This window comes from Rhipicephalus microplus, chromosome 3 (genome assembly GCF_043290135.1).
Source record: "Rhipicephalus microplus isolate Deutch F79 chromosome 3, USDA_Rmic, whole genome shotgun sequence".
Taxonomy (NCBI): Eukaryota; Metazoa; Arthropoda; class Arachnida; order Ixodida; family Ixodidae; genus Rhipicephalus; species Rhipicephalus microplus.
The window spans coordinates 141724278-141738210 of record NC_134702.1 but is presented as its reverse complement, the minus strand read 5'-3'; the positions used below and the strand labels follow the sequence as shown (position 1 = coordinate 141738210).

The following is a 13933-nucleotide window of genomic DNA, read 5'->3' as shown; positions in this document are numbered from 1 at the left end:
AGTCTGATTGCTTCTTTCTAAAAAAAGTAGCTTACCTGATTATAAAAAAAATAATATAGTCAGCACCAACAGCAGTAATTCACTTCTTTACATTGAAACAACCATATGTAGGTATCCAGCTCATTACGGAAATCGAAATCTATGGCTGGTACAAGGTGTAATGTATGCCGGAATAGTTGTCTTTGTATAACGTTACCTAGTCTTAGAATATTACTGCTTCTTTATGCTGAAATCTTTGCAGGGAAATACAAGGTTCACTAGCTTGTTCAACTGAGAATTTTTTGGCCAAAAATTAAGGCAGGTTATTTAAGGCCTGGCTATTATTTTTCCACACACACACACACACACACACACACACACACACACACACACACACACACATATATATATATATATATATATATATATATATATATATATATATATATATATATATATATATATATATATACGTTCTTTGATGTTATCTTTGACACTACTGTATTTTGCTGCCTTGTGGGCGTTTGGTCTTGTTCGCAAGACACGTCACGCTTGAGAGTAATAACGTGCTCACGCGGGCCTTATTCAGGTCTGCATGGATCAATAGCCGTGAAGGCATGTTCATTGGTTTTTGCCTAAAAGCACTGAATGTAATGCCAGCTATTTAAATAGCAACCTTGTGACATCAAAACACGAGAGTAAGAACGAAAGTGCAAAAAAGCGCATCGACGCACTTTTCATAGACTTTTGTAAGGCTTTTGATCGTGTTCCTCATAACCGGCTAATGTGAAAAATACGTCACCTCTGCCTCGACCAGAAAACGACTGCATGGATTCAAGAGTTTATAAACAACAGGTCTCAGTCAGTTAAACTTAACAACTGCATATCTCATCCTACCCGAGTAACATCTGTTGTACCACAAGGCAGTGTGCTGGGTCCTCTTCTCTTTTTAGTATACATTAATGACATTGCATATAACATAAGTTCATCAATTTGTCTTTTCGCGGATGATTGCGTTGTTTATAGGAAAAAGAGGATCTTACCAGGTTAGGGGAATGATGCAGCAAATGGCAAATGGAAACTAATGTCGCAAAAACCAAGCACATGTTTACCAATATCGCTTCTGCAGGCTATAGCTATTATAAAATAAACGATTCGATAATAGAAAAAGTCACGTCATTTAGGAATCTGGGTGTATTACTCACTTCAGATCTAAGCTGGACTGCTCACATAGAGTATACCAATAATATGGCTCTTAAGAAACTCCGCCTCCTTAAACGTCGCTTGCATTTCACTAATAAGGACACAAGACTGCGCGCTTTCAATTCATTGGTTCGGCGATCCCTGGAATCATATGGCTTCAATCATATGGCATCTTCACCAAATCGGTCTTACTCACACGCTCGAAACAGTACAGCATAAAGCTCCTCGGTTCATCTCATCATCCTACTCAAGTTACATAAGTGTTTCTTTACTAAAATTGGACCTTAGCCTTACCACACTTGCCATGCACAGGCGACATACTCGACTATCGTTCTTTCACTCACTTTATCACAGCAACTCATCCTTCGCCCAGTCTCATATCTTCCCAGCCCCTAATACTTCAACCTACCTCGATCATGCCCACAAGGTGGCCCCCATTTTCGCTAGGACTAAGAAGTTTCGAAATTCGCCATTATCATTATGCATAACCGAGTGGAATTCTCTTCTACCTAACATCGCAGAAATAAGAGATCCTTCCAAATTTAACTCCATGCTTCAGGACTATTTGCATTGTGAAAAACATGGCTGACCTCTGTCTGATTGCCCTCGTTTCGTCTGCTGTTTTTGCTCCCGATACTTATTCAGGGTTCTTCCATGTAATTTTCATAGGTGTTTTCATTATTATTGTGCTAATAAATATGTATTCGAATAATGATGGTGAACGTATTTGACTCGAAGCTATGATTCGATTTACTCGCTGTTTCCTTTTATTGTTTACTTTTGGGTATTCCGTTTTCTGTTCATATTACTTGAAATGAATGTATTCGATTAAATCCCCCCTATGTAATGCCGAATTGGGCCTTTAGGGCATATAAATAAATAAATAAATAAACAAACAAATAAATATTACTGATCTGATTGTGAATATATTTCAGATGCATCGGTAAGAAAACTAATTCAGAATGATTGAAACTATCAGGGGGTTTCCTCCGTGGCAAATTCACTGGAATCAGAGTCCGGATGTCTGATGCTCCCCAGCAGGAGAGCGTCAATTTTCTCGCAAGTCTTGTGGACAAACCTAGGTGGGGCCGACAGCTTCATGCCGCCCTTGATGGTGACCGAGATTGCTGTCCACCACGAGTCCTCGATCATCACGGGCCAAGGATTGCCATTTACGCTCGGCAGTCTCCTGCGAAAGATCAGGGTGACATATGGGAGAAGTTGCTCGGTTGCAGGATGATGCAGGTTAGAAGCTCATAACAAATCTTAATAAAACAATTTTCATTCTACAGTCACACCAGATAGCTAATTAAAACAGCTATCACTAACGCAATACATGTCACGCAATAAGTGCTGCCAGCTGTTGCTGCGCCCTCAGAAGTGATAATATTATATAAGGTTTTACGTCCTAAAACCACCCCATGATTATCAGAGAGTTGTACTTGAGGACTCCGGAAATTTTGACCATCTGGCGTTCTTTATCTGGCTGACATCGGCTGATCGCAGAGTACATTGACCCCTACCATTAAACCTTCATTGAAATGCGACCGCTACGGCCGTAATCGAACTCGTGACCTTTGGATCAGCAGCTGAGCACGTTAACCCCTACACTACCGCAGTGGACGCCTTAAAATTGAAACGTTTTGCTATTAAAATACACTGGTCATTTGAAGAATGTGTCAATTAGTCCAACCCGGAATAATCGATGGTAGGAACTTGGAACAATAACGATTTTATTTGCATATTTGCTCGGAAAGCCCCCTAAAAAAGCACACAGGTTTTTGTGCACTGTGTGAGGTCTGTGAATCAAAATGTGAAGTTGAAACGAGAATTTACAGCTGTAGATGCTCTTCACTTGTACGCCTTTCGTACTTACTCATTAATTTTGGTTACGGGGCCAAATCATGTAGCCCTTCACGCAACGCAACCCTTCAGTATGTAAATACCAACAAAATTTATTTGAAGTGAATTGAATTTGCCTCTCCTAAATATGGGTTCCTAATGGACAGATAATCTAGTGGACACATGAAACATGTTACCATGCAGTGAGGAAGAAAAAGGACAATTGAATATTGGTACATTCCTGAAAAAAAAAGAACAGCATGACTACAATGAAGAAACACACAAAAGACACATAACTGTGCTCTTTCTCTGTCTTTTTTTTTCTGTGTACTCTGCGTCATCTCGGTGCTTGTTTTTCAAGTATCCACGTTCAAGTCACCGTGACTGTCCCTTGTTGAAGGCATAGAGTTTCCTAAAATTAATAAATAGTAAATAAATAGATGAATAAATAAATAAATAAATAAATTAAATTAACAAGAGGGCACTCTGGCGCTGCGATCGTTCAGCGACCATGGAAATGATGAGTAGTACGCACATTTGCCTAGTCTTTGTACTTACGGCTTTGTTCATTGCTGGTTACGGTCTTGTTTTGACAGAAAGAACAAACCCGTTGGAACTTAGTGACTTGGTTCGACATGGTAAGCCTAAAAGAATAAGGTTGTGAAGCGCAAACGGTGAACATTCGCTAATTTTTGTTTTCATGAAAAAACAGCTCCAAGCTACACGAACACGCACGGAGCCAGAAGCAGGACAGAAGTACGAAAATTAGACAAGTGTGTGTACTACCCATCATTCCCCTGCTCGCTGAAGTGCCATGCGTTGCAGCTCCCATAGACACTAGCGCCATAGTTCCCTCTAGTGTATATTAAGAAACTATATGGTTGAATGTTTATTCGAAAATTCAAAATGGGCAGAGGCTTCTGCACTGTGAGATAATAGACTTCCATAGGCCACGTGCGCGTTCTTAGGACAACTCAAAACACTATTTCAGGAGTAGAGCAGCAGACAACGTTTGCGGGAATTGTAGTGATTTATTCACTACCACATATTCTCCTGCTATTTTGTGCGAACAAACTGTTTTGTATACCCATAAAGACAATGGGATGTACAAAATGTGCGGTGAATGCCAGAAAGAAATGCTCACTGCAGTAGGCTTCAGTGACTACGGCGCATCTCGTTAGACAACGACATTTCGAGCTTCTCTGTCCCTTTAATTTACATGTTTCCTAGTGTAGATAAGATAGTGAAGGTAGCTCTTTATAAATACATCATAATGACAAGGGTCTGAGTAAAGATGTGAATAAGAAAACAACTTATCCCTTTTTTATGAAGGTGGACCACACCTTCATATATGCGAGGCTCATTTCTTTCATGCGTTCGGGGTAGGGTGGGTCTGAGGATATTAGTGGCACGCCAAACAGCATGTCCAAGTCGGGAAAAGGGATCTCCACCACATCACTTGGAAATAAATTCTGGAGAATAAGCAACAACAGTAGACAAATATAGCGATTGTGACGAAAATTTTCCTTTAGGCTAGCACAATAATCATTGAGCCTTTTCATAATGTTCGGACAATTGTTGAGAATGTTGTATGTTTAAAGGCTTTTTATCGAGGTTTGTATCATTGTATACGTCCTCTAACTCTCTTTGTCTTTGCTCCTCACTAAGCAACTCCAACCACCATTCTTGACCGACATCACTGAAGTACTGCTCACACGTTGTTATTGAAATGTGGATGACAACGCGTGTAAATATCTAGGATTGTCATTTTGCATTATTTCGCGACAATGATGTGCTATTATTTGGGTACCAAGTTGAAAGCACTGAACACAATTTGTAATTTAGCTGTACGAAGTCCCCTAGGATAAGGGCACTCTCACGGGGAACTTAAAATGAGAGAAAACAGAATTTCTTGTGTTTGGGACTTTTGCTGATAAAACAGATTCCGTGTCTGCGACGGTAGCGGATACAAACTGAATAGGTGTGCTATTTAGGCCTTACTTCGGTGACCTGCGGCAAGCGGGCCGCATGCGGCCATCAGGACAGTAACATGCGACGCCTGGCACAACATAAAAACCCTCACTTCTCCCCTTTGTCAATTCCTTGTTCAATGTTGACAAGGCTTCAGGTGGGGTTTTGCTTGCAACTTATTGTTGCGAGTAATAACAACCTTTCGGCATGCCTCAAGAAAATAAACATAGTTTTTATTAGAGTTCTTTACATCCCACCCCTATTTGCCGTGCGCCCCCACCACATGTAAGCTTCGTGCAATTCGGCTGTGCGCCCCAAAAGGCAGCCGACGCCTGCTACAGGGCAGCACTGAAAACAGATGCCACGCTGATAAGTGGGCCGGGATGAAGCGAAACAACAATATAAGTTGCATGCTCATATATTCCGTGATTTTCTAAAAAAAGAGTTCTTCCACAGATCCAAATAAATGCGGGCAGCTTATATTATTGCTGCAATGCGAGACGAACAGCGGAGCTTGTGGCTGACCAAGCTTTAGTTCATTTCAATAAGCCCGTTTTGGGGTTAGGGTGTTCGTTCAAAGTGATGGCTGAGTGAACTATCAAACTATATTGCTTGGGGAACAGTAATCATGACAACATAAAGTAAATGGTTAGATATAAGATGCTTAGTTAGTTATGGATGAATCAAAATGTATTATATAGCTGAGATTTAATGATTACGTTGGGAAATGGGAAAATTTGAATTAGTAAGAAAATTCTAGGCAGCCTCATAAAGACAATACCAATCAATTATTATTCGTTAGTCCTTAATTAGAAGGGTTCCATAAAGATGAATAAGAGAAGACATATCTATATGCCTGCAACTCATCAGGACTCAAGGTACCATTTGTTGATAGACAATGTATGGGGATCCTTTTCCTGCAAGAAGATTGACTTGGGCTATCAGAAACGTTCCGTAAATCAGAAGCAACAATTAATGTCTGGGAGATCCGGAGCTGCCACCAAAATTCTGGAGCGAGCACTCGTAATGCACCAAGCGACATCTGCCAGTGAAAGACGTAGATGCCCTGCAGGAGGTCGTTCAGGAAGCTGTTTACAAATACGCCACTAAGGGCGCGTTCAAACTTGGCCTCGGAGAGAGCGAAACTGGTGAAAAATTCCGGAAAATGGCTCGTTTAGCCGCACAAGCGGCTGGAAAACCACGCCGCTCGGCCGGTGCATTAGAATCGCTCCATGACCGATTCTCCCGTGACATGAAACCGGACCCGGTTTCCGCTTCACAGCCTTGGCTGCGCTATATCAAACCATGTGACCAAACCAGCCGGCCGCAGATTCAACATTGCGGCACGGGCATCGGCTCGCATCGGCTCAAATCGAAAACTACCCATGCAGCACGACGAAGCTCGGTGGCGTAAATGAGGGTGTATTCATCGAGAGCCTGGTTTTGATTACGATCGCTGAGAATTCTGAAATCAGACGGTGCAGTGGCAGCGAGTCGGCATGCCCCATCATGTCCCACCTCACTTTTGTGTACAGCCAATCGAATCCGCCGCCGCCGCGGCCGGTGCGTTCGCTCATGTTGTTTCTGCTGGCTTGTCTTCCGAAACAATGTTTCAAAAGGTGCGAGCTGTTTCTTTTCACTACCTTGCGTGAACAACTAAAATTCCGTACAAATTTTAGTTTCCTGAAAGCATGCAAAAACGAATAAATTGTCTAGATATCACAGGCAGTGAGTGGCGGCTGGATGGGCCAGACAGAACTATTGTGAACATCTGTGACGTGCGCTGTCGTGGTTTTCCGGCCACTCTGGCGTTTCCGTTTCTCTTCACTTCTCAAGTGTGAACGTGCCTTGAATGATTGTTCCATAAATGATTCCTTTTCCCTCTATCTAATTTTCCATGACAACTTTGTCCCCTTAATAGTACGTTATGTTGGGCAAGTTGGTACGTATTAGGCTGAAATACGTGGCGCAAGGTTGACCAAGAGAAAAAAAAAAAGACGAGACAGAAAGAGCGTCAACTCACAACTAAGTTTATTTTCACGAAGCATTCATAACATATAGGCCCTTGGAGGACATGCGCAGACCATTTCATTCACCGCACGTGCAGTCATGAACAATTTTATGATGTAATAACCGATAATTGCAAACATGATATCTGGGAACCAGCAACAAACAGATATGCCTAATGTAAAGACGTCAAAAAAACCAAACAGACCCAAGCCTGCGCCAAAAATGCGAGGAAAAACCAGGAAAAAAGGACTGACAGGCACTTCGTAGCACCCAACTAAAGTATATCTAGATCCAACAGTTGGAATTTACTGTTATGTAACACAACTGAAGGCACACTGACGCCCGAGTCAACTTTCTTCATTAAGTGAAAGGGTTCGAGTAACTCCCACGCCAGCACATCCTGGCTCCTTCCAAGTATTCGCGTGCGATCGAACTGCGGCGTGCAGCCACACGAAGCACAGTAAAAGGGCAAATGAGACCCTGTTCCATTCCTAATTGATAAGGCATGCTCCCTTAGACGGTCATTTGTACAGCACCCCGTCTGGCCTATATAGACCTTGCCACCGCTCAGGGGAATTTCATAAACAGTGCCCACAGCCCAACGCAGGAACAGCTTTACGTGCTTCTTATCACACACCACCTTGGCACCTTTTGAAGAAATGCGGGCACAGAGCCTTGAAAGCTTATTTAGAGCAGAGAAGACCACTGACACATGGTGCCGATTTGCAACCTTTTTCAGGTTGTGGGAGATTTTGTGCATGTGTGGTACAACATGCGGTCTTTTCCTGTGTCCTTGCAATGGCTCTGGCCTTCAGCGTTACCCCTTCAGCCTCTGAAGCAATGTTTCAGACACACTGAGTAAGACCGAATAAGGAAACCGGGCTGCAGTGAGCCGCGATACCTGAATGGAAAAACTATCAAACACTGTGTGCTGGCATGACTTGGACAGCGCAGAACGAAAACATATAGCAGCTGTAGACCTCTTCACCATCTTAGAATGTGCAGAATCATAAGAAAGAAGTCATTTTCTCATTCTATGGCTGAACTACCAACAGACATGACCCTCGCCCAGAGTCAGGTTAATATCTAAAAAACTGCAAGCTTGCGTCAATGGGCAGTTCATGCATAAAAATCAAGCTTTTTCCGTGTTGTCAGAACAGGTTTAAAACCAAATCTACCTCTCTAGAGTGCATTAGAGGGTTAATTGAAGTTAAAATCACGAGGAAATCGTCCACATATCTAAAACTCTGGCTCCTGCGTTGCACCTTGCCTTTGTAGCATTTTTTTTGGCGTCTATTGATCGTCCTTTAGAAAATGCTGTTGATCCAGGAAAAGTCCCTAAGATTTTTAGATTGATTTGTTTCAACGACACAACTCGGTTGATTTGCCGAGTTGTGGCATCGAAGGTACTTTCAATGGTGCACGCTTCTTCGGTATATTCAGTAACTCTTTGGGGGGGGGGGGGGGGGGGGGCTTCTTATGAGGCCGTCTAAAAGAAGCGATTCTTTCACTCTTCGCATTAGGTACCCATTTTTTTGTCTTCCCTCATGTTTTCGTCTGCTCGGTGAAAACAGCCGTTTAATTTTTTTCGACATACATGTTTACAGTCTCATTGGGTTGTTGGGTCATTGATTCAAGAAGCAGCTGTGCCCTTTTTTTTCGCATGACGCTGGTGATAGTCTTGAGCACCTCATTCCCTAAAATATCCTGCGTGATCAGTGTGGTCTCGTTGTTTTCGTACCACGTTTTGGCAGAGCAGTCTAGCAGAAAGTAAACGTATTGCGATTTCATTTCTTCATCCCACCTGTTGATTGTAGCCCCGCGCTCGAATCGGTCCAACAGTTCTTCCGAGTCTTTAGCGGCGTAACCATGGAAAGTTGGGGGAACACGAGGCTGTTGCAAAGTAACAGTGGTGGGTGTAGGCGCGTCACTCATGATGGATGTGAAAGCTCAATTTCGCGGTCACCTGGGATCTGGTAGCAGTCCCAGCTCAGGCGGCAAGTTTCGGAGATAGCGGCTGTTTCGAGTATGCGCGAATTTCGTGTCCTTGTTCGCTGCGGTGGCCATTGTAGAATTACTCTTAGGCATACCCAGCACCTCCACCAAACGTCTGTACTAGTGACGGCCCGGAAGAGGGAAACTGGGAGGGTCTTTAGAAAGGGAGAGGACACGTTTAATAGGCGGACTTGCGACGGTATGAAGAAACTTCACGCGTCGGTTTCGGTGGCGGCTAATTATGCATTCCAAGAGCGTCGGGTGATAGATAGTGCACTGTATTTCCAGGCAACGTGGACCACTCAAAACAAGCCCCCGAAACAGCTACGTGCACATGACCGCGATCATGCCAGATAAATTAGGACAATGTCGTATCACCAAAGGAGATAAGGCTGCTAGCCGGCATGCACGAAACAAGCAACAAAATGCTTCGCGGTAATACTATGTATCCGCAAGTGATCACGTGTCTTGCACTTGCACTTCGCTATATTTATGTTTCATATTGACTGGCTTTAATTTCCTCCCGCCTACAAGAACAGCGTAAGGCGTCTTTGTGAACACTGATAGTGCTTTCAGTTGGCGCAAGACTCACTAAATACAGCCACAATTCCGGTTGTAGCAATATTTGCTATTTATTATGCTCTTAAAATGACCCTTCCCGCCACTCTAAAGTCTCAAATCCTCAAGTGTGGCGTCAATTATAAACTTCACTTACATCGTCATCGTAGACAAAGCCGTATATCGTGGAGTGCGTGGCACGGAACAGGTAGCCGAGGAGCTCAATAGGGCAATGGATCAGAAGGTTCTCCAGAAATTTGGGCCAAATATCGCTGCTTTGGACAGTGTTCCTGTGCCGCGTGTCGAAGATTGCAGCAAGGCCCGTGAAATTGAAGTATTCCTGGAGCATTGTAAGCGTGTCTTCCTGCGTGGAGTAGCAGAGTGACACCGTGAGTGCAACCATGTCACGCAAAAATGAATTAACAAAGTAAAAGTGATTGAATACGTGCGGTAGCACTAAGCGCGCAAGTTAAAAAAAAAAAGAGATACACACAAGGGTGCTTGGAAATGTTGACACACTTTCTCACGTTGCATTTTATAAAGCGTATATATAACTCACACTATTGTAAATATTCTCTATTGCTCCTGATTGGATCGAAGCAAGTTGCAATAGGCATGTAGCAGTCATCTTTTCATTCTACTACAATAAAAAGGACACTTCCTAATTGAAGCCGGAAAAAGAAGTTCTTGTGCTAGGAAATCAATGTATCTCTATGTTTACAGTTGCGGAATTGGGCAGAAGGTTGTAGGTGTATGCCTGAACTGCCCTTCTGTAAAACTGCAACATTCTTCGTGAGGGAATGTTTTACGTGGCCAACATATAACTAAGAATATGAGCAAAATTTGTTTTTTTTAAATATTGTCAAAAATGCGGCCCCCCTACCTCGAAGGGAAACGTGAGGAAATGTGAATGCATTGCATAGCTTGAATACTGGCGCTTCACACTTGAGAACTCAGCGTTAGAAGAATAATGATTTTTTTGTTGCTTACAGCATGCGGCGAATTGCACGGTGTAAGTTACATACACCGTGCCCAAGAGCGACGTTTGTACTAAAAGCAAAGGCAAGCGGGGTGGTTTGGGTTTTGCCTAAGTATAATTGCAGATAAAGACTGTTCGCTTAATGTGTGCTCAAAAGTAGCGAGCGGTAGAAAGGGCCAAGCGAGCGAGATGACACGCGGCGAGTGGCGACAGTCGAGGGAGAAAGCGAGGTTAACGAGCGCACTCTGCGAGGGAAGGTGTGATCTACTTGGCACCACCCCAAAACATGCGGCCTGGGGAGGGCGGGGCGCACAAAGCGACAACGTTAGACAGGCTAGTCAAAGAGCTGCTTCGCATCTAGTAGAAAAGCTACTTTGCAGAGACCCCTCGAGTGAGTGCCCTTGCTCTTGCCTGGAGATATTTACCCTTGAGTGCACGTGGGTAGACATATAGTTTACACATTAGGCTGGAAAATACTTTGAACAGTTGAGCTCTGCCTTTGAACTGTACAGCGTCGTTATTACTTTATCTGGCCCTCTTCGTACCATCTTCTGACCCGTTAGCAATGAGCATCGCTTCTCGGTGTCAACACCAGCTGAGAAAAACAATGACTGCGCGTACAATATTGCTCAATGTGATCTGTCCAAAATGAAATATATGACGTGAAGTAACGGTGTGCCCACTGCATTGTAATCAGCGAGATGTGGCGTATATTACTGCGAAATGATGTGCATGCGTAGCAGCGTATACTATCCTACAAACGCTATGCATCTGTAAAATAATATACGCAGCAACGCAACTTCGCACTTTCCTGATGGTGTTGCCTGTGGTTACTACTTCTGCCAGAGAGATTTTTATTGCGTCGGCCTTTGAAAGACCATTTCTTTCCTAACTCTCATGCTGCCTCGAATAGTGAAATTTTAAACTTCTGCTAGGCTCTGTCCTACTGTGCCTTCTACTTTTCTTCAGGCATATTGCGCACTAAAATATCTTCATTTTCAAGTGTGTTGTAGCAACGCGCACAAGCAGCGACCTTGTTAACACGAAATATTGCATGTGTCAGTGCAATTACTCGCATTTCATCACATCCGTATAGGATTTTGTTTCGAAACAGTTTCATGCTAAGGCTCAAGCATCGCCGTGGCTCCGTTGCTGTATGAACTCTTGCCACCCAGAAGGCTTAGGTGGATTTATGGTGGAGGCCGAACCGCTACTAAAATAATTAACATTCACGGCAAAATTCATCACATTGTCATGCCATTGGTATGACTTCACTCAGTAATAAGTAAATGATAAGCAATCAATCGAAAGACTTCGAAAGATGCATGCCCCAGTGTTAGGTAGTGAACTGATGTGCCGCAACGTATGCCAGTAGAAAATTCGAATTGTGACACGTTGTGTAGCCAAAACACCTGTCGGATTCTGCAAATAGGCGTTCCACTTATGAATTCACAACAATACCGCCCCGCCGCGTTGGCTGGCTAAGATATTCGGTTGCTGACCCGCAGGCCAAGGGATCTAATGTCGGCTGCGGCGGTTGCATTTCCGAAGGAGGCGGAAACGCTGTAGGCCCGTGTGCTCAGATTTGGGTGCACGTCAAAGAACTCCAGGTAGTCAATATTTCCGGAGTCCTCTACTACAGTGTCTCTTATAATCATTAGGTCGTTTTGGGACGTTAAACCCCACATATCAATCAATCAACTTATAACGATACCAATTTTCACAAGATATCGTTAGAGCAATGGAAAGCTGCTGCACCGTCAACTTATCTGTGTTTTAATTGGGAATACAGTCCACTTACAGCAATATTCGGATGTTTCATTATCGCTTATACGAAGGAATTCGGCCTATTGAGTGTTCGTACTTCTCAACACCTGCCTCCGTCCACAACAATTTCCAGCACCTCTTGGAATTTACGCAATGCCACACCACAAAGCGTTGACTAATTGCAGAAAAGCAGACTTTCAAAATCAGCTACAGCTGATTTTGAAAACATGTGTAACGGAAGCCACTACCGCACCCGCACCTTTATATGGTGGGGGTGCGGTGGTGGCTTCTGTTAAACATGCAATTTGAGAAAAACGCTGAGCCTGTAGTGAGTTTCGGCGTCCGAAACTTGTGACGTTGCCATACCTTGCCTCTACGGGGCTTGTGGTGATCCCGCGAAAGCATCATAATGTTGAAAGGTTTTGAAAATCAGTCAATTTTGTCATCCTCCTCACCAAGGTTTAGTGGCATACAGGGGCGTTGGCAGAAATGTTTTTCGGGGGAAGGAGGGGGGTAAGAAACTGCCACAAGGCTGCAGGGGGGGCACCCTCATGAAATAGGAATTTTTTGCTCGGTATGTCATGGTGAAAAAAAAAACTTCGGTGGGGGGGGGGGGGGGAGAAGAGCACGGGCCTGGTGTTCTAGCCCCTGGCAACAGTGTGGGTGGCATATATCCCATCCGATATTGTTCTCTCGAAATAGGCTTCCTTGTCATACCCCAATTTTTATTTCTTATTGTGTAACCTATTATTAGCAGCCAATGGTCATAATAAAAAAAATTCTCGAAATTTTCGTCTCAATTGAGTGTTCTTCTAAGAGGCCTTAGCCATACATGTAAAACCTCAGGGCCCTTCGGAATCTAGTCGTTGGACATGCACGTGCAGGGGTGTCTATTTTCCAACCTTCTCTACTTGGAAACGTTTTCTATGTTGAACTCAAGACAGCGTGCTCCGTACATTGGAAGTACGACTGCTGACGTCTCTGGCGATGTCGTGAAAGAAGTCCGAAGCCAGCCGCCTTCCTTGACCGGCCACGTAGCCGACGAGAACGTCGATGCCATCGTCGTGCTTCGGTTCTGCTGCGAGAATCGTGGCCGGTGGTCCAAGGAGACGCTGTGAGGCCAGATCTAGCAACTTCGAGGTGTCAGCCGTATCGAGGCATTCGGCCGATGCTGGACCGCATCCAATTGCCTTCTCGACGAGGTAGGCCCGAAATGGAGCGTACCTTTATTGACAGATGAAGAGACTTGGTTAGCTATTTCGTATTGCACAATTCAGAGTTGCGATACACAAGAAACCAAGATTTTTTTCGGCAAACTCGCTGAACTGTCACCTGTACTTTGTAATTGGGACAATATTTGCAACAATTGATGGGGTTTTTGTCGTGCTCCTGGAAGATTCTCTCTTTGTGCAGTGCTATCACTTCATCCCTTCGATATTTCATTGAAAACCATGCCTATTGATAACCTGGATCCGGGCCCAACTACCTGTGGGCGACAGTTGTCGTGCCACCACTTCTAACGAGCGAACCCCGAACCTACTGGTGACGTTTATAAAATAAATTTCAATAAAAAATTAGGTGACGTGCGAGTCCATGAGGAGAAATCACATCACAGCTGTCATGATTTAA

General features: G+C 43.8%; 1 protein-coding gene across 1 annotated transcript in view; it reads right to left on the bottom strand.

Moving 5' to 3' along the window:
• Positions 1-2157: 2157 nt before the first annotated feature.
• LOC119185222 (acetylcholinesterase) overlaps positions 2158-13933 on the bottom strand; it is a 28914-nt gene continuing 17138 nt past the window's right edge. Inside the window, exons 6-9 of the mRNA XM_075888069.1 lie at positions 13261-13528; positions 9716-9922; positions 4363-4496; positions 2158-2371 (exon numbers count right to left, since the gene is read on the bottom strand). Of these exons, the coding sequence (XP_075744184.1) occupies positions 2158-2371; positions 4363-4496; positions 9716-9922; positions 13261-13528 (823 nt within the window). The remainder of the gene's footprint in view (positions 2372-4362; positions 4497-9715; positions 9923-13260; positions 13529-13933) is intronic.